The sequence below is a fragment of the Siphateles boraxobius genome, unplaced genomic scaffold (genome assembly GCF_051911475.1).
Source record: "Siphateles boraxobius isolate OS27281-9 unplaced genomic scaffold, OSU_SipBor_1 31, whole genome shotgun sequence".
In the NCBI taxonomy this organism is placed as follows: Eukaryota; Metazoa; Chordata; class Actinopteri; order Cypriniformes; family Leuciscidae; genus Siphateles; species Siphateles boraxobius.
This window is the reverse complement of record NW_027508931.1, coordinates 17,676,322-17,697,764: the sequence shown is the minus strand read 5'-3', so window position 1 is coordinate 17,697,764 and position 21,443 is coordinate 17,676,322. Positions and strand designations below refer to the sequence as shown.

The 21,443-nt window shown below is 38.4% G+C and overlaps 2 protein-coding genes and 1 long non-coding RNA gene across 3 annotated transcripts; 2 read left to right on the top strand and 1 right to left on the bottom strand.

Moving 5' to 3' along the window:
• The first annotated feature begins 5,682 nt into the window (after positions 1–5,682).
• LOC143697100 (uncharacterized) lies at positions 5,683–6,139 on the top strand. Its single transcript, XR_013186175.1, has 3 exons — positions 5,683–5,711; positions 5,787–5,918; positions 6,026–6,139. It is a non-coding gene; the product is annotated as an uncharacterized LOC143697100 (long non-coding RNA).
• Positions 6,140–13,787: 7,648 nt separating this feature from the next.
• On the top strand, positions 13,788–15,564 carry LOC143697089 (uncharacterized). Its single transcript, XM_077194017.1, has 3 exons — positions 13,788–14,163; positions 14,954–15,103; positions 15,293–15,564. Exons 1-3 carry the CDS (start codon positions 13,788–13,790, stop codon positions 15,562–15,564), a joined length of 798 nt encoding a protein of 265 aa, XP_077050132.1.
• Positions 14,442–18,469, bottom strand: LOC143697001 (uncharacterized). The gene is made up of 2 exons (XM_077193972.1): positions 17,823–18,469; positions 14,442–17,232 (listed from the first exon to the last, which is right to left on the bottom strand). Exons 1-2 carry the CDS (start codon positions 18,033–18,035, stop codon positions 15,988–15,990), a joined length of 1,458 nt encoding a protein of 485 aa, XP_077050087.1. The 5' UTR covers positions 18,036–18,469; the 3' UTR covers positions 14,442–15,987.
• Positions 18,470–21,443: the final 2,974 nt, after the last annotated feature.

The window sequence follows — 21,443 nt, the reverse complement described above, 5'->3', positions numbered from 1 at the left end:
ACTGTTCCTCTATCCAGCTGGGCTTTCTCGTCCTTCTTGTTTTTGATTCCATGTTTGATATGTTAAAACCAACATTCAAACCACCACTTAAATAGATTTGCCAGCAATCAGTGTAATTGGAAAGATGGAACAATTTTTATCATTCTAAGCCAATCAAATAGCCTACCTTAAAGGAAATTAACAGAATGGTAAAAAAAAATTATATACATATATATAGTGTGTGTGTGTGTGTGTGTGTGTGTGTGTGTGTGTGTGTGTGTGTGTGTGTGTGTGTGTGTGTGTGTGTGTGTGTGTGTGTGTGTGTGTGTGTGTGTGTGTGTGTGTGAAAGGTAAAATAAGAAAAATTACGCATGTAATTTCAGAGTGAAGGCTTAGAATAGACCCTATACTTAAAATCGCTCTCTTTTTTCCTTCTTGGACAACCAACCAATCACAGTCTTCAAAAGATTGTGTCATACATAGCAACGGGGTCAGCCCCACCTCCTCACTAAGATGAAAGTTTTTGTCTTTTCCTTTCTCAGAGTTGCTCTCAGATCGGTCCTGAATCGCTCGTGAGCTAAGACTCCTACATAGAAGTTTTTAAGCTAAATTAGGAGTTTTCTGAGAGGATTCTTAGAAGCTTTAATAATACGGGCCCAGGTTTCCCTGGATTTTTTTCGCCATCTGTTAAGAGAATTCAGAAAAGTCCAGTAGTATTTGACTTTCTCTTTAACATGCTGCTCAAGTATAGACCACAGTGCTCTAATGCTGAATCTCCTGAGTGCTTGTGTTTGTGTGTGTGTGTGTGAGTGTGAGAGAGAGTATTAACCCTTTCACACGTACGATCACACCGGTGTGATCAGTCTTGGCTGGTCCCTGGAGCGTACGATCACACCGGTGTGATTAGAGCGGTCAGTGCATCACGTGATCAACTGCTAAATTCAAACGTGATTTTGCGCGTTTGCTGACGCTGAGCCAGAGAAGGACCCGCTCAGTGCTGTCATATATCACAACTATTGAGTGTTTTCAACCACATAATGTTTATTTTAGGTTTCAGACATTTAAATTAGGGGTGGCTCGATACCACTTTTTCATGTCTGATACCGATACCGATACCACAAACTTGAGTATCTGCCGATACCGATACTGATACAATACCATACCATATTTTTCTCCCTCTTAATTAAGCTGTTAATAACACGTTTGTCAGGAGGATGCACTGTGATTAACCTAGCCATCTAAAAAGCATCATGCTCAAATAGTGCAATAAATGTTCTACTCCCCTAAAGGAAGAAATACGTAGCCCACAACATCTACTGCTGCTTAATTTTTATTAAAATAATTTTTAAACAGAACTTGTAGCAGCATTTTTAATTATTCAGCACCATTCAATTAATTAAATTTAAAGTCCAACTGTGCAAATAAAAAAATATATAATTCCAGTGCCAAATACTGGATGTAACACAAAACTCTATGTAGTCATAACTTAAATAAGTATAACCTACCATAAAAATAATGGTATCTCCATTATAAAATGTACAATAGAACAGAATAGTAAAATAAGGCACTCACAAATTAAACTCTACTAGGCCATTACACCTGATAAAGGGGAAAAACATTTTGGGTAGACAGTCCAAGCTCTAAAGTTTTTCACATGTGACATCTGGGGATCATAGGTGTAATTTGAGGGTGCGACATGTCCCAGCCACTCTTTCTCAGGATCGATATTGCCCCCCACCACTTTTGAAACATTATGAGGCACAGATGTAATACAAATAAATAAAACATCTCCATTTAACAGAGCATTAAGTAACATAGTTAGACCTTGCGCTAAAATGTGTTTGTTTTTTTAAATCAAGCTGAGCGCTCGTTGCCGCTGCTATCAGTTGCACGGATACAGTGTTCTCTTGTGGCGCGCGCACAATCTTCACTCGGACGCGCTCCAATCTATCGCCGTTGCGGAGACTCACAAAACAAAATGCACACTTTTTTAAAATAACTCCACACAGCTGACATGATAATTGCTGACAGGTCTCACCTTACTCAGTCTCGTTCTAGCTACTGTTCAACTGACGCCAGTGTTGCCAAGTCCGCGCTCCCCCTCACACCCCGAAACGCGATTGGCTACTTTTTAAAATGCAATTGGGCGGGTTTTGTTGTGAAAATCTGGCGACCCTGCGTGCAGCTGCAGCGTGACGCATGTTGCTCATCTCTCTTTACGGCATGTCTCTCAGGTGTTGTTAAGCATTTGTTTGACAGTTTAGGACTAGGTCCGTGGTCGTATCGTATCGGAATATACTCCCGCGATTCATACAATATCCGATCCAGTGATTTTGGCCAGTATCGGACTAATACCGATACCGAATATCGGATCGGCGCACCCCTAATTTAAATACGCACAAGTACTAGCAAAACAATGATTTTGAGTTTGTAACATACACACTGATGTCTATGGAAGCGGCAATAATAATCCTTTACATTATAATAAGACGACACGTTTTATTCATATCAGATACACATTGTGTAAGTAGCTTTACATTTGACCCTATTCTTCTCCCAGTTCACCGGCCACTTACTTTCATGCATTTCGTGAGAAGTGGAGGAATTGACGTGTTGTAAATCCAACAGATCAGATTCTCTGAACTGTGAAACAAACTAACATGGCGCCGCCCTTCGCGCATACAGCTCAACTAACGCGATCATTATAACGGTGTTTAAACAACAAAACACATCCCCTTGCACATATTTGACAATCGGAATATCTGTGTTTCATGCTATAGCTAATACATTTGTGAATATTTTTAATAAAAAAGGGAAAATGACATAAAAGCAGATCATCATTCATTCAGCGCTGTGTTGTGGTTGGGCTGTGTCACGTGACAAGCAATGACGAGTCACCATGGAAACATTAAAGTGACAAGTTCTAAATAACGGTCGCCTTGAAAAACTCACGCTGGGGGATCAGTTAGAATATTTTAAACTTACGTCTGAAAGGGTTAAGGGCGGCTTTCGTCAAACTGACAGTTTTATTGCCCCCCATAAAGCCCCGCCCCTCCCCGTTTATGACGCCGTGGGAATTTCCCACGCTAGACCACGCCCCTTCCGGATTGGTCACGTGACCGTGGGAAATCCCCGAGATACTCAGCCCTCCCTTCCCTCCCTCCCACTTCCGGCCTGTACACCTGTGCTTGGAATTTCTTCCCACGCTAACTCCTCCCCTTCCTCCCCGTTTGGTCTGAACAGATTAAGCGTGGAAAATCACCGACGATCACTAGGGCTCAATGTAAAAAAAATTCAAAATGATGAAAAAACAATTAAAAACAATATATTTTAATCTTTTTAAAGAAAAGGTATAATAAAAGCCATAGTCAGAGGTGAGATCAGTGTGTTTTATTTTAAAAGAGGTCTTTCACATTTACATTTGAAGTTGTACTTTTCACAATCACATATAAAAATACATTAAAACAATGTGTATCGTTAAAGCACATACATTTTAAAAGCATGAGTTGCATACATGTTCTAGAATTAAAATTATATCACGCAAATAGTTTTATTTTCTAACATACGTTTGAAGAAAAGTTGTACTTTTACAATTAACTTGTGTTGAAAGGTTTATTAAAAAACGTTGTACAAAGTTAAAATACACGTCTTTAACGTTCATACATTTGTAAAAATGTTCAAAGCGTTAAAACATCAATGAAAAAGTTTAAATTGCATTTTCTTAAAGTTATCAAAATGTGTTAGTATTAAAACATAGAAAACAACATTTTAAAATGTTAATTACAAAAGATACATTTAAAAAAAAGTTGATCCATAAATCTTTTACCTTCACACAGTATTTGTAAAGCTATTACATTTTACATAAACATATATTTTCTAAACTGTTTCAGACACATCATATTTAAACTACATGTTTAAAATAGTATTAAAAAAGGCCTTTACGCTTTTACAATTCCGCTTGTTGAAAGAGAACCAAAACTCTAATTATCCAGCTCCGCGTTTCATACATTTGTAATACGTTAAAACATCATTGAAAAAAAGTTTAAATTGCATTTTCTTAAAGTTTCAAAATGTGTTAGTTTTAAAACATAGAAAACAATATTTGTAAAATGTTAAATGTTAAGTTAAATGTTAAAAAGTATGAATTGCAAACATGTTCTAGAATTAAAACATGTATTAAAATTGTATCATGCAAATAGTTTTATTTTCTAACGTACGTTTGAAGAAAAGTTGTACTTTAACGTTCATACATTTGTAAAATGTTAAAAACGTTAAAACATCAATGAAAGTGTTTAAATTGCATTTTCTTAAAGTTATCAAAAGTGTCATTATTAAAACATAGAAAACAACATTTAAAAAATGTTAATTACAGAAAGATACATGTTTTAAAAATGTTGATCTGTAAGTATTTAACTTTCGCCCATTATTTGTAAAAGGGTACATTTTACATAAAAAAAAAAATTCTTTTTTTTTTCTAAACACATTTAAACAGGCTTACGCTTCTCTAAAGACCGTGTAAGGCAATCTCCGGCGAACACAATGAAAACACTTCTGGTTACTCAGGAGACCTGGCCAGAAATGGCTACAGAAGGGTCTGCACGATTTGGGTATAAAACGAGGTCGGAGCCAGCTGCAAATGGGTGGGTTAGCAGCAAGTGGGTGGAGCTTTAGCCGCAAGTGGGCTGTACAAACTTCCAGAGGATTTTGATTGGTTTATTTAGTATCACCTGTGTTGTAGTAGCTATTGGTTTATGCTCCACAGTTGGTGGCGGTAATGTGTAAGTTTTGTTGCGATCCATCAGAAAACAAAGAAAACCGTTTTCACATGTCAGCGTGCCGTTGAGATGAAGGGGTAAGCTTGTTGTACAGTTTTTAGTTTTGTAAAAAAGCATTATTAGTTCTGAAAAATACCACTTCATAATGGCGTTTGTACACTGTTTTTACTCTTGATGTATTAAAAAAGAATAAGGGTAAAGTGTATCCAAATACATTTCTGTAGTTTTTTTAGTAGCACACAAATTACAAAATCTGTAACGTGCATGACAAGATCTTTTCTGAATTCCATTTCTACAATTTGCTCTCCAGATTATGGATTCTGAAGACCATAATAAGGTATTGTGGCAGTGTAATTTTTGTAAGTTTTAGGACTGCATTGATTTTCAAATTGTAAATGTCTTAAACGTATTGTAAATGGATTTGACATTAGAATACAACTCCTAACTAAATTGTACAATGCATGCAATTCTTTTAAAACTTGTTTTCATTGTAGTTATGTTTTTTTCTGCGTAATCCACAATGTAATGTAATGTAATTGAAATATTTGTTAAAATTAATTAAATTAAAAATTAATGGATAATTTATCACTTTTTTTTTATTCTAATCCTCTTTGAGAAGAAGAAGAATGCAGCTCTGCACTCCCTGAAACCTATGGGAAGAAAAAAAAACTGAACTAGGAAATGAAAGTAAGAACTTTGATATGAAACAAAATACATATACTATGCTGGGTTTCAAATTAGCTAACTATAATATTGCTCAGCTAATTTTAAATTACTTCATTTTTGCAGACCAAACCCCAGTTTTGCCCTCTGTTTTTAGCAAGGTATGTATAATCAATTTTAATGATGATTTAAAATGTGTATCATGGAACAATTTTAATCCACTTATATTTTTCTTTAAGGATGAGCAATGGATGTTAAAAAAACGATGACCCTCCATCAGGCTTCATCTTCAAGGTAGTTGAATAATGTTATATAATGTGCTTTTTAAAAATTTTTAACGGACTGTGCTAACTGTTGCTATCTTTTCAGTTATCAGGAGCGTTGCTGAAGAACATACTTCTTGAAGTTGTTCTTCAAGAAGGAGATGCTGCCTACATGCCCCTGTCATTGGCTTGCTCAAGGTTCAGGGACATAGTTGGGGATGACAATTTCAAGAATCAGGTAAACTTCTTATGGCTAGAAAGTAAATATTGACATTAAAAAATAAAATGCATAACAAGAACATCATTGATAATGTTAAATGTTATGTTCATTTTTTTTCACCTCAGGTGTTGCATGCTGGAAAAATAAGTCGTCTCACTACAAACAGCTCTTCTGGAGGATGTACTCAATCTCCACTTGTTTGGAGTGTGTGTTTGGAGTACAAATGCTGCACACCTGGTACGTTTTGTGTAAATTGGTGATGAATAAACTAGTTGTTAGTCTAAAGGAAAACTAAAGGCTCATTTACTTATGTCATCCCTTGGAGTTTAAAAGTTCTGGACACCATTCACTTGCATGGCATGGACCTACAGAGCTGAGAAATTATTCTTAATGTTTGTAAATGTTCAATGTCAACTATAAACCCTAATTCTTATTGTGCTTCTTGTGTATCCACCAGGTTATGCTGGAAAGAGAAAACGAGGCGAGCTCCAGGGCATTTATTCAGAAACCTTCCACCCTGGATTTTGCCGTTTTCACTGCATGCAGATCAGTTCTAATGAGCTGATAGTGTCCTTACAAATAACAAAAAAAGACTAAAAATAATAAAATAAAATAAACACTTTTGCAATCAATTCTGAATATACTTGTACATGATTTTATTCATTGAAAAAATAATTTATCCACCCTGAGATTTAAATTTAATATTTGTGTAACACATATATTTGTAAATAACACATATTTACACAGAAAATGAGTCTGCTATTTAAAAAAAATATGTTTTTCATGTATTTACATATTCACTTCACTGAGTCCAATTGTATCATATTTTAATATGTTCATTTACTTGATACTGTAGAATTGTAGAATATACTTGAATAAGGCCTACAGCCTGATGAATTTAAAACACCATCACTTTAAGTATGGTAAAAGGTGTAAAGACGTGACGTCATCATTGGCAGTGAGTGCTATTGGACACACAATAAAAACAAAGCTGTAAGAAATCAGACCATGATGAGGAACGTAATATTTGATCGTTTATTTTCATTACTGTCGCTACTTCCTGCCATACTCATTCACCGCCGTCGGCAATGAATGACAGCTTGGGGATGTCCTCATAAGCTCCTCCCACTTGCGGCATAAACTCCTCCTACTTGCACATTTGTGAAATTCCTCCTACTTGCGGCATAAGCTCCTCCCACTTGCGGCGTAAGCTCCTCCCACCTGCATGTCTCCGGGCTGCAGCGATACATACAGGGTCTGCACAGTAGCCACACGCAGACTCCTCCCAGGACACTACTCCGCACCTGGAGCGTGGGAAATAGAACACAGAGTTCCCACCCTATTTTTTTTTACAGTCTATGGTTCCCACGCAAGACACACCTCCACACCTGGAGCGTGGGGAAAAGTGCATACAGCACCCATGCGTGCACACACCCATGTTCTTATGTCTCATTGGACAGCTGGGACTGACGCTTAGCCTGCAGCGGCCTGTTTAAAAAGCCACAAACTCAACGTGCACTCACTTGTGATTTTAGCTAGTAGATAACGATTCAGCTTCAACTGCTACTTCTATGGAAGGATTTAATTCTAGTACCGCTAAGAATACATGGAGTTTCTTCTCGAACCTACGGAACATGTAGGAAATGGTTTTCATTTGATTGATCAATGGATAACGATGAGAAATTTACACGGAGAGGACCACCGATTTGGTTTTCACAGAGCTTCTCTTTAAACACATGGATTAACACGCGGATTAACAAATGGGGATACAGACTGCTCGCGGACCACGTTAATAACGTTACCCAGAGGATTATAATACATCGTGCAGTGAAGCTGAGAGGGTGAAAAGTAGATGACTATGCCAAACATTATATTGTTTTAACCGGACGTCCTGTAGCTTACCCATTCACTTACTCTGAGGCAGAAAAGTTAAAAGTGAACAACATGGCCCTTCGAAACGGACAAACATGCCCGTACATGTTCCCTGATTCTCAAGGTTGGACATCCGGGACTTTTACTCCTATAATGCACTGCGCGCGCATAGCAACGCGGCGAAGGGTAAAACAAACAAGCGCCCGCCATTAAGCAACACGAAAGCGGAAGATAAACAAGCGCCGAGAATCATGCCTAAAAACTATACATTTATGCAGTTAGCCTTTATTGGCTTTTTTGAAAAAACGGTGTCCCTCACTGACATTGTGTTACAAAGTGGCTGTTATGAGCTCAGTCTGTTAGTGGCACAGCTTGTACAGTGCTTTTGAATGAACAGTTTTTTTTTTTAATGAATAAAAAATCGATTACATAGTTAATGTAATCGATGCTTGATGGGTATTTAAACATGACTGCTCGTGTAGGACACATGGTATGTACACATGGTGTTCATACGAGGTGATTTGATGAGGTAATTGTATATGTCTGGATACTCGAGCCTGGGCCATGCTTTTGGGTTGTTCTCCCAGGACTCAGCTGGATGCCGATAGGGACAAGATTGTAATGCTAAACCTACAAGCGACAGCTTTCTGTGGTACCTGGTCAATGCAGGCGCTAGGAGACTGTCTATATATATTGATAAGACATTCTGTAATAGAAGAAGAAGATCTGTATTCATATAGCTGCTAGCGCCTTTATCAGACATGTAGCGGTAACGTTAGCTAGTCACAAAGCGCTTTACATGAGTGTTTTATTACATTCACTTCTCACCACCGACATACATTCACATACCATGCATCATTAATACAAAGTAGTCTGTTAGTACCCATAACTGACATAATCCACAGCAAAACTTCTGTGAATAGATACCTTTTTGATTTGCCTCGGGCTGTGTATTCGGTTTGTCTTACCCTTCATACACGGCGGCAGCTTGTTGCTATGCAGGTCACATGCGCGTGCGATCTGTGTTTGTGTTTGGAGCTCCGTCGAATTGATTCATTAATCCCTGATTTTCTTCTTTACCACTCATTTATAAACAAGCACTTTCTATTTTTATATCATGTGAACTTATCCTCGACACTATTCCTTATAAAAAACAATCGGATTGCTTTGATATCGCTACTTAGATCCAACTTTCCGAATCTCGGCTACTAGCCTTTAGCCCGCTAGCATTTCACGCGTGGCCTCGCGCCTATCGACCCTCTCATTTTACACCCGTTTGACTGAAAGGATACGGGTTATATCCATCATTTCAGTCCTAAATTAGTAGTGATATTGGTAGTATCACTACTAATTTACTGTTCATCTGTTATAATGGCGAACATATCGGATGTGTGTCTAACGTTACCTCTGAGTGCAGGTGAGGACACATTCGAGCTGGTTTCGGTACGATTGGAGCTGGAGTCGGTGGAGAAACAGATCCGCGTTCTGCTGGTGAAGCAAGCCGAGCTGCGAGATCGGCGATCAACGCTTGAAACATCACGCGCCGATGCTCACAAGTCAGTGGTTAGTAACTTTTTGACTCCGACTTCGTCTACTCCGTGCGTTTCTCTGCCCAGAAGGACGCGATCATCTCTGCCTTCATTCACTCCGGCACCGAGGCAACACCATGGACCCTGGGTGATCCCACAGCGGAAGACACGAGCCAGGACCAGACCAAGGACTTCCCCGCCCCTCCCGGTCTTCGAGATCTCCACCCGGAACCGCTTCTCCCCTCTTCGCGAGCCGGAACGTGACACCGCCGTGATCATCGGCACTTCCATGATCCGTCATGTCCATGATCCGGAGCTGTGGTCCTACACGCAGGGACGAACGACATCAGGCTGCGGCAGACGGAGGTTCTGAAGAAGGACTACAGAAGCCTGTTCGAGACGGTTCGCAGCACATCGCCTGAAGCAACGATCATCGTGTCTGGACCGCTTCCCACGTACCGACTAGGACAAGAAAGGTTCAGTAGATTATTTGCTCTAAATGAATGGTTAATGTCATGGTGTAATGAACAGAAACTGCTCTTTGTAAATAATTGGAATCTGTTCTGGGAGCGACCTAGGCTCTACCGTGCTGATGGCCTGCACCCCAGCAGAATCGGAGCGGCTGTTCTGTCGGACAACATCTCCAAGACGTTACACACCATATGACTAGTAAGTCAAAGTCCAAATCACAGTCTTTGCTGTCCCAACTTAATTGATATAAGTAGTGTAGAACATTATATAGAAACTGTGTCTATTCCTCGCTTAGTGAGGCCAAACAATAAATCTAGTGTAGGATCTAGCAAAAATCTTATTGTAATTAAACCAGAAAATCTAAATATCAGTGAACAAAAACAATTTCTAAAGCTAGGTCTTCTAAACATTAGATCGCTCACACCTAAGGCGGTTATTGTAAATGAAATGGTCACAGATAATAGTTTCGATGTACTTTGCCTTACTGAAACCTGGCTTAAACCAAATGATTATTTCGGTCTAAATGAGTCTACTCCACCAGGATACTGTTATAAGCATGAGCCCCGTCTGATCGGTCGTGGCGGCGGTGTTGCAACAATCTATAGAGATATTCTTAATGTTACTCAGAAAACAGGTCACAGGTTTAATTCGTTTGAAGTACTTGTGCTTAATGTTACGCTCTTAGATGCAAGAAACAAATCCATATTATCTCTAGCCTTGGCTACCCTATATAGACCTCCAGGGCCCTATGCTGACTTCCTAAAAGAGTTTGCATACTTTCTCTCAGATCTATTGGTCAATGTCGATAAAGCAATAATTGTTGGAGACTTTAACATACACGTTGATAATACAAATGATGCGTTAGGGACTGCGTTTACAGATTTATTAAACTCCTTTGGGGTCACGCAAAACGTCAGTGGTCCCACTCATCGTCTAAATCATACACTAGATTTAATTATATCATATGGAACCAATCCAACTGATATAAATATTATACCGCAAAGTGATGATCTCACTGATCATTACATGGTAACTTGTATAATACGTACTGCTGAAATTTGTCATGTTGCGCCACGTTATAGACCAGGCAGAACAATCCTTCCAACCACTATAGATAGATTCTCAAATAGCTTACCTGATCTATCTCAGCTGCGCAGTGCACCCAAACAAACAGATGAACTAGAGGAAATGACTAGCAGTTTGAGCACCATGTTCTCTAGTACACTAGATATTGTTGCACCAATTAGATTAAAAAAGGTTAGAGAGAAAACTAAAGCACCATGGTACAACAGTGCTACGCATGCAATCAAGAGAGAAACTCGTAACTTAGAGCGTAAATGGAAACAAACTAATTTAGAGGTCTTTAGAATCGCGTGGAAAGACAGTATGTCACGTTATAAAAAGGCTCTAAAAGCAGCCAGGGCTGAGCATCTCCGCAAACTAATAGAAAATAACCAAAATAATCCAAGGTTTTTATTCAACACCGTGGCTAGACTAACAAATAAACAAACATCACCAGAGCAAAATATTCCATTACAATATAGTAGTAATGATTTTATGAATTACTTCAATGAGAAAATAGAAAGCATCCGAAACACAATTGTAAATATACAATCCTCTATGATGTCTTATGATTCAGCCTCAATTATGGCCCCTCTAGAACAACTACACCGTTTTACAACTATAGGACAGGAAGAGCTAAATAAACTTATCATTGCATCTAAACCAACAACATGTTTATTAGATCCAATACCCACTAAACTACTGAAAGAAGTGTTACCTGTAGTCGAAGAGCCTCTTCTTAATATTATTAACTCGTCTTTATTTTTAGGTCATGTTCCAAAAATATTCAAGCTGGCAGTAATAAAACCTCTCATTAAGAAACCGCAATTAGATCCAAATAACTTAGCAAATTACAGACCCATCTCAAATCTTCCATTTATGTCTAAAATACTAGAAAAAATTGTGTCCGCTCAATTGTGCTCTTTCTTACAAGAAAATGATATCTATGAAAAATTCCAGTCGGGATTCAGACCGCATCATAGCACAGAAACTGCGCTAGTTAAAATAACAAATGATTTACTTTTAGCTTCTGACCAAGGCTGTATCTCAATACTAGTTCTACTCGATCTTAGTGCTGCGTTCGATACTATTGATCATAAAATACTCTTGGATCGACTACAAAACTACACTGGTGTTCAGGGACAGGCATTAAGCTGGTTTAGATCGTACTTATCAGACCGTTACCATTTTGTCTGTTTAAATGGGGAAAAATCAAAGATAACGTCAGTAGACTATGGAGTGCCGCAAGGATCGGTGTTAGGCCCTCTGCTATTCTCAATATATATGCTGCCACTTGGTAATATTATAAGAAAACATGGAATTAATTTCCACTGTTATGCTGATGACACTCAATTATATATCTCATCACGACCAGATGAAAACACTAACTTATCTAAATTGACAGAGTGTCTAAATGATATAAAATGCTGGATGACGTGTAATTTCCTGCTATTAAATTCAGATAAAACGGAGGTATTACTTATTGGTCCAAAAAACTACCCACAAAATCCCTTACAATACAACTTTAATTTAGAAGGATGTCCTGTTACTTTATCCACTACAGTAAAAGACCTGGGTGTTATACTAGACCGCAACTTGACTTTCGAAAATCATATTTCATATATTACAAGAACAGCCTTTTTCCACCTTAGAAACATTGCTAAGCTACGCAACATGCTATCTGTTTCTGATGCAGAAAAGTTAGTTCATGCATTCATGACCTCGAGACTAGATTACTGTAATGCTTTATTAGCTGGCTGTCCTGCATCCTCAATCAACAAGCTACAGTTAGTGCAAAATGCAGCTGCTAGAGTTCTTACTAGATCAAGGAAATATGATCATATAACACCTATTTTATCATCTCTACACTGGTTACCTATTAAGTTACGTATCAATTACAAAGTATTCCTACTGACCTATAAAGCCCTAAGTGGTTTAGCTCCTGTGTATTTAACAGACCTCCTATCGCCATACAATCCATCGCGCTCTTTAAGATCACTAAATTCGAGGCTTCTGGTCATTCCTAGGATATCTAAGTCCACTAAAGGAGGGAGGGCGTTCTCGCATTTAGCTCCTAAACTCTGGAATAGCCTTCCTGATATTGTACGAGACTCAGACTCGCTGTCCCAGTTTAAAACTAGATTAAAGACGCATCTCTTTAACCAAGCATTCACTTAATGCTTAACCTTTGATACTACTGCTGAATCAGTTCGAATGCATTAACATTATGAACATCAGCTATGCTAATTATTTCCCATCTGCCTTTCTGCTGTTATCTCGGGACGCTAGTCCCGAGGTAAATAGCGTTCGTCAGCTCCAGTTTGTATCCAGCCTCTCACGGAGACTTCAGATGCCCCAACGCCTGTGAAGAGACGACTCGACGCCTGTGAAGAGACGACTCAAAGCCGGCGATATGTTATGCCATAAATTAATACTTGATTAACTAACTGTATTTTTCTATGTACATTTCCGAAATGCAATTTCTGTAAAGCTGCTTTGAGACAATGTGTATTGTGAAAAGCGCTATACAAATAAATTTGAATTGAATTGAATTGAATGATTTGTGACGTAACGCCGACCAAGAGAATACACGGTCGAAGTCTCCACGAGATAACATTACATACTGTACAGATAAATAACACGGCAGGATCATGTGACATCTAATGGCTCGTTTCCACTGAGCGGTACGGTACGGTACAGTTCGGTACGGTACGCAATTATTTGCGTTTCCACTGTCAAAAGTTGTGAATGGTACCAAAAAGCCGAACCGTACCGTACCACTTTTTGGGTACCCTTTCGTTGGGGTACCTAGCACAGTGGTACGGTACTAAAAGGTGGAGCTAGACTCACTGCAGAACGGTGATTGGTTGACAGAGAATCGTCACTTGCGCGTGCTACAAGGGGAACGTCGACAACACAAGAGGTGCCATTTTTAAAACACCGTTGCAAAATAATGTCGCCGCGCAGCTTAACATTACCGTGGTCGACCCAGGAGGTGCAGACCTTCCTGGGTATCATCGGTGAAGAAAGGGTGCAAAGGGAACTCGATGGCATGGTGAGAAACGAAAAGGTTTTTCAGCATGTTTCTGAGAGGATGGCTGCCGAGGGGTTCCAGCGGACGTCCGAGCAGTGCCGAATTAAAAGCAAGAAACTGCGGAGTGACTACCGTAAGGTGAAAGACCACAACAGCCGGAGTGGTGTTCACAGAAAAAAATGGAAGTGGTTAGATATGATGGACGCAATATACGGACACAGACCGGCGAGTTTGGGGAGAGAAGGAGGCATCGATACGGCCAACGCGTTGCTGGAGTCGATGGTGGAGCCTGCCGGTAAGTTCTTATAACTTTTACTTGTGAAAAAGTATACAACGATAGCGGGAAAGCTTACTTGCAATGCACAACATTTGAGCAAACCTGTTGTTTGTTTGTCAGTCAGCCAGTGTGGTACCAACAAATAGTTTGCAAGCTAGCAAAACGCTAGTTTATTAGCCAGTGGTGAACGGAGTAACTTTACGTACGTGTCCAGTAAACGTTAACTTGTACAGATAACTTACCCTAATCATAAAACTATTTAACTACTATTTACTATACTACTAAAGATATTCAACTAAATAGTCAAGTCACCTTTATTTATATAGCGCTTTTTACAATACAGATTGTATTAAAGCAGCTTAACAGTGATAACATGAAAATAATACAACACAGATCAATTATATAGATAAAATATATATTAAAGAAAGATGGGTCTAATGATAGAGCTTAGGTAAGAAAATTGTGAAATATCAGAGTGAGATGGGGGAAAAATGTCTACATTCAATGGGCTTAAAGTTTTAAATTATTGTACTTTTTACCCCGCAACATTGCTGTACTTAACAGTACAGCAATGTCCTGGGGTAAAAAGTAAAAATATTATGCTTTGGAATGTAGTGCAGTAAAAGTTACTCTGATAAAATTATAGATACTTGAAAAAAATACTTATGTATATTGACGAAGTAAAAATGCTTTGTTACTGTCTACTGCTGTAAATTGACTTCAGTCCTACTACGTTGTATGTTCTGTATTTATCTCAAACAGTATTGTTGCAGTTTGTGTAATTAGCGTGACTTGTGTAACTTTTCAGTTGAGGATCCTAGCTGTCAGGAGGAAATAGAGGGACTTGACGAGATGTCCACTCTTGAAAGCTCAAGTTCGCCTGCCAGGACATCAACACCGACACCACCACCAGAATCTGCTCCATCAACTTCGAGTGAACCTCGGCGTATAACCATCGGTAAGACATGAACACCAGAGTGAAAAGTTACACACTGATTATTACAGTATTGTAGATATCATATACAGTATAATCTGGACATTGTATTGTAGTACTTTAGATGTGTCCCCCTTATATTGGTTGGCTCAAATTACAAGGATAAAAATGACTCGCTAAACAACCAACATTCCTGTCTTTTTTGCATTCCAGGCAAGAGGAAAAGGGGGCAACAGGATGTTGTTGCGGCCCTGGTTGAGATGCAGGCAGCTGATGAGAGGCAGCAGGAGTGGCTAGAGAGGATGGAGGACCGTCGTGACCGGCGCTTTGAATTGATGCTGGAGGACGCCCGCGAGGCAAGGCGGCATGAGGCTGAAATAACTCGGCAACACATGGAGCAGTCTGCAAGCTTCAATCAGGCCTTCCTCGGCACACTCAGTCAGCTGGTGCAGGCGTTGAGAAGACGTCGCGACCCTGTGCCATGATCCAGCCACTAGTGCTTTTCACACAGCACTTTACACTCGTTTACTTTTTGTTTGCACTCGTTTACTTTTTGTTTGCACTTGTTTACACATGTTTTGTTCTATTATTGTTGCACAGCACATTGTACGGAAGCATTTGTTTGATTTTTCAAATTAAAGTACTTTTTCATAACCTTATGTGTCTTGGGGGTCTTTCAGGAGCAAAACACTGCTATAAATGTATGTCATTTCATTAACGTTCCTGTCATCTGGTGTCAACGACACCTTTTGTTAATGATAATGTTGATTTTGGAGAATATGCTTGCCTTAAATACAAAATAGTTGGTAATGTGTTACTTTACAATAGCTAATCTTCAAAAATTTCACTCTGTACTCAAATATGATTTTAAAATTAACCCATTGCAAACAAAATATGAATTAATTCTTCTACATGGGTATTGCAGAGAGTAATAAGTTCTCTCTTTTACAAAATATGAAGAGGCAGGGTAAATGTAAAATCGATTTATTTGGGTCCATAAAATCAATCAAAACATGTAAACAAAACAACCTAGCATTTACACAGGTGCGCCTTTGATAACTGTACAACAGATTTAACTGTTCAAAAACCGCATCAGACCCTCGCGTACATCCCTGCCCTCCTCCTCTACACCCTGTGCCAGTGGCACCACAGGCCTCTGCAGCAACAGCTGTATCCCATTCGTGCTGATAATCCTCTCCATGTCTTTCACAAAGATTGTGCAGAGCACAACAAGTCAACACCATGGATTTTACCAGTTCAATGTCGCTGTCATTCCTCTTCAAAAGGCACCGCCACCTCCCTTTGAGTCTCCCAAAAGCATTTTCTACCACCACCCGAGCCCTGCACACTTTCTTGTTGTAGGTCAGTTGTTCTGCTGTCAGCCGGCCATTGTCAGGGAATGGTTTTAGGAGCCAATTCTGCAAAGGGTAGGCAGAGTCTCCTAGCACATAATAGCCAGCATTCACCCCACTGATGTTCCTGGTGCAAGCTGGGCAAAGGCTTCCACGCTCGACTAACTCCCACAATGTGGACAGTCTCAGAACCCGAGCATCATGCATACTTCCAGCCATTCCTGCATATACATTCCAAAATAGTCCTTTTCCGTCAACTACTCCTTGCAGGATGATGGAATGCCAGCCTTTTCTGTTGAAGTAATCGCAGTGGTACTCCTTTGGGGCTATTATGGGTATGTGTGACCCATCAATGGCACCCACACACTGCGGAAGCCCAAATCGGTTCTCAAAGTAGGCTGCCATCTCTTTAAGCTTCTGCCGGTCAGGAAAACATATCTGTTCTGGAACTAACAATGTGCAAGTGGCCATGCAGAACTCCTGGACGCACCGACACACTGTTGTTTTGCTGACTCCAAAAAGATGGCCAATACTTCTGTAGTCGCTGTTGGTTGCCAGCTTCCATAGTGCTATGGCAACTCTTTTCTTAAGGGGAACACACACTCTGAAGTTCGTGTCCTGCTTATCCATTGCTGGATGCACCATGGCACAAAGGGACAGAAATGTTTCTTCAGACATCCTGAAGTTGTGCACCCACTGTGTGTGTGTGAATCCTGGAACGATCACATCCCACCAGTCATTTGAGCGGCTGAAAGTCCAAATGGTTGGTCTGCAGCGCCGATTTTGCATCAGATTGATTATCTAGAAAAACACATAAAGCAAACAAAATGTTAATACGATGTAGCAGTGATGGTGGGTGTGTTCAGGTCCTTTAATTATTAGTGCAACTATCATAGGCCAGATGAAACAATGCAAAGTATTTGGGAAATTACAACATTGAAAGTGTTACCTTGGACAAAATAAAATATATACATTTTATACAATATCCAATATACTGCACCAGAGAATAGCACTGTGGTGTCATTGAAGCACAAAGAAAAAATAGCTTGCAGATATAACTATTTTCGCAAAATTTACATATAATCAGTCATTAACCACAACTAGTATTGCACTTGTAATAATATAGATTTCATACAGATTCATGAGAAAGATTTATGATTTTAAGATGTAACCTTCACAGTGCTTATTAATATAATACAGTTAATATAATGTAGTTTACAGTTTAAAGGCCAATAGGCCTGGTTTCGCAGGCAGGGCTTATTGTACTTATTTATTCGTACTGGAGGGTTACTTGATTTATAAGAATATTCCTTAGCTAACGGATTACAGTACATGAAACAAAATACATTGTAATATACGACATAAAAACATTTAGCTTAGCTCAAGCTTACCCTCCTGCGCCATCGTTTTTGTCTTGCCTTGTCTTGACTTGCGCGGTTGTCTGTCTCGTCCCAGCTCCTTAACATTTCCCGAATTCCCCTGTATTTTTCGGCTGTGTTTTTCCTTGCAGCCTGCAGCCTTTGTTCAAACAAAGCTTGTCTCCTCCTTGTGACAAACAGCCACATGCCGAGAAGCAAGAACAAGATCTGCTGTATGTCCTCCATTGTTGTTTGCGGTTTCAGCTTTCTTCTTCGAGCGTGAGTGACATCAAGCGACTTTCCGTCATCCACCACGCCTATCAAGTGACGTTATCACTACTTTCCGGCATACACCACGCCTATCAAGTCGGGTACTGTTGGCAGTGGAAACGCGAGCCCCGATCATGGTTTAGCGACCCGACCCGAACCGTACCGTACTGAACCGTACCGTACCACTCAGTGGAAACGAGCCATAAGTAACAATATGGTGTAAACATTTAGACGGAATGCCTCGATAGCGATCTTCATTCTCTCTTATGAATATGCAAATGTGTTTACAATTAGTTGCACGCACACACATACTCCTCAAAATCCTCAGTTGACAACACTTGATTTTAACTATTATTTACATTGAACAAGCACATTCTCTCTCCATTAGATGTTTTCCAACTTCCCGGAAAGTTTTTGAACAGTCCAAATCACGAAGAGATGCGGGGGTGTTTGGAAGAGTCCATTTCCAAAGGGGACTTTTTACAGTTTTATGACCGAATACAATTATGTCGCAGAAGAAGTTGTTTTTAATTAAAGAAAAGTTTCGGTGTTTACATATATTTGAAAAGTTTACTAGCACATTTTTAAAACGTAAAAAATAAAAGTTAAAATAAAGTTAAAATACAAAGGTTATTCGTACATTTTACTACGTTATCAGAAAATGTTAGAGAAAGTTTTTTCTTTTTTTAAATTATGTATCTTTACAGACCTAAGAGCATGATGCTTCAAAGTATGAAATACAAGTTTTTGAACATGTATATACTTTTGAACATTTATAAATGTGTGTGTTGCTAAAGCAGAAGTCTATTTTCTTTTAAATAAAGATTTACCTTTTATTTATGCTTTTATTTCTTTAAAACAGTCTGATGAGATGCATTATTTCTTTGATTAATTGATTAATGTTGCGAGGGGGTTTCCTCACACGTGTAAAAAGCGTTTTAGATGTGTTTGTGACAAACATATTGTATTTACTTAGACTTTTTAAATGTATTTAACATTTTAAATGTTTTTTCTTCTGACCAACTTACATTTCATATGAATTACCTGAGGCGTTTAACAACCACATATAGGCAATGCATGTTGATTAGTAGGCTGAGTTTCAGGGATAGTGCAAAGATGCAATGTTCGAGAAAGCTCATATTGTTGTAATCTTTCAGAGGTCTCACTCACCCACAAACGTAAAACTTTGTGTTGGGAATATCCAGGCATAGCTTTACTAAAATAAACTTTATGGAAGTCATTTTCAAACTGTGAGTATGCTTCATCATGTAATTAGCCTATACCATATTTTATATATTAATATTATGGTTCCATGTTGTTTTAAAGTCTTTGTTTGTTATTAACTAATACCTTTTTAACTAACACCTCAACAAATTAAGAAACATATGAGCTAAGAAGCTAATGTTCTCTAATCCAGAATAAACAGATAATGGACCGTTCACAATCAACAATATGTTAGACATTACCTAGTATGACACTGTTCACATCTTGTTTCTCAGACTGTATGTGATTTAGATGAAGACTTTTCTTTGAGAGCTGTCAACATTCACTGTTTATAGGAATAAATGACCATTAAGAATTTAAGTGATAGTCTTTCTGTTTGAGAATGTTTGAATATCCCTCTATCTATGATGCTGAATCACACAATGTATTAACACGAAAAGTAAGTGCATGCTGTTTTAGACTTCAACTATTAATCACATCTGACTATTGCACTGAGAGATATATTCATTAAAGCTTGAGTTAAGTTAGAATCAAACATATCTTCATACCTATTGTGTTCTGAAACAATGACAGACACAAATTGTTCTAACAATTATTTTTGTGTTATAAATACACTTTTCTTATTTCTACAAATATCTGTGCTAAATATGGAGTTAATACACAATGAAAACGAGAATAATGCTACCAAATACGTCTGACACAATGTTTTTAAGAATAAGCAGTGTTTTAAAATACAGATGTTTTTTCTTTTGACAAACCTACATTTCAAATGATCTCACCCCCGTGGTGTTTAACATCCAAGAGCTGAAGAAGCAGTTCTTTATGCAAAAATTAATTAAAAGACAACAATAATACAAATAGTTTAAGTCGACATAAACGAAACACCCCAGATCATCCCAGAAGTTATAGTAAACATTTACAATATGGAAATAGATTCTGTCAGTTTTGTAATGCAAACACATTTGAGGGTTACCGTTACCTGTCCTTGTAAAGACTATGGATACATTTCAAGCATAGTCTTTATGCAACAATCACGCGTCCACAATTTACTACAAAAGTGTGTACTGTGTACTGTAAATAGACATTTAGTATGTGAACACTGCGCTGGCATTTGTACTAGAAGATAGGTGGTAATTTTGCATTAATTTGTAAAGGACAAACAAAAATGGATCATTATTAAATCCATAAATTACTAATCTTACATTCTGGCATATACTTGCTGTTGACTGCCAGCTTGCTCACATTCTTGCACATGGGGAATCAAAAGAGATTGTTTTTCCCGTTGTAAATTTAGGTATGATAGTATGTTTTTAGATTATTTATTTTGACAGCTAATATAGAAAGTTGAAGAGTTCGTTGATTATATCAATTCAATGAAGGGTGAATAATCTTTGAATTACAGTAATTATTTGTGTATCTCATCCATGAAGGTGCAACAATGTTGGAGGTTTTGAGAACCAGAACCATGATAACTGAGCAGTTGAACTTTAGCTATAGTCTGTGCCCCCATTTATTAATATGACCGGAGGTGCTGGTGAGTAATAAAAAATAATAATAATTTAAAAAAATCACTCCGTATTCCATGATTCCTAATTCTTTACTATCCCAATTAAGTACAAATTAACTGTATTCAGTTGTTTAGGCACTAAACTAGTCCAATACATTAGTCAAACTCATTTTTATATTAAAATAATTAAGATTTCATGGCTCCACCAGGACAGGACAGCGACGGGGTCCTCCCTAGCCCATTGTTGTGTAGGGTGTATGGGGGGTTGTCATCAGGAAGCCATAAATAACTATGTAAATTACAGTCACAATGCATCATAAGTAACTGCAAGTCCCACATGTCACCATAGAGAAGTTTTTATTTTTACTCAATCCAGTTACAACATTTTTACTAAGCATGACAAGGTCAAAAACATATGCATGTTGTTCACAATAGATCCATAACACTCATTTAGAAAGTAGATAGGATGGAATTTCTTTTTGTGCAGACTTTATGTTAACTTTTACCAAAGATTAAAATGTTGAAGTTCAGGGCGTTAATTAAATTGTCTCGAGTAACATGAAAACGCAATATACCTATAGGCCTAACCCTACACATCAGCTTTAAAACAGTAATCTACATTCTGAATAAACCATTATTACATCTGTAACATA

Coding starts and splice junctions, on each gene's coding strand:
- LOC143697001 (XM_077193972.1), bottom strand. CDS start 18,035: ATGGAGGACATACAGCAGATCTTGTTCTTGCTTCTCGGCATGTGGCTG. Junction 17,233..17,822: donor AAAAACGATGGCGCAGGAGG/GTAAGCTTGAGC, acceptor GTGTTTTTCTAG/ATAATCAATCTGATGCAAAA.
- LOC143697089 (XM_077194017.1), top strand. CDS start 13,788: ATGTCGCCGCGCAGCTTAACATTACCGTGGTCGACCCAGGAGGTGCAG. Junction 14,164..14,953: donor GTCGATGGTGGAGCCTGCCG/GTAAGTTCTTAT, acceptor GTAACTTTTCAG/TTGAGGATCCTAGCTGTCAG. Junction 15,104..15,292: donor ACCTCGGCGTATAACCATCG/GTAAGACATGAA, acceptor TTTGCATTCCAG/GCAAGAGGAAAAGGGGGCAA.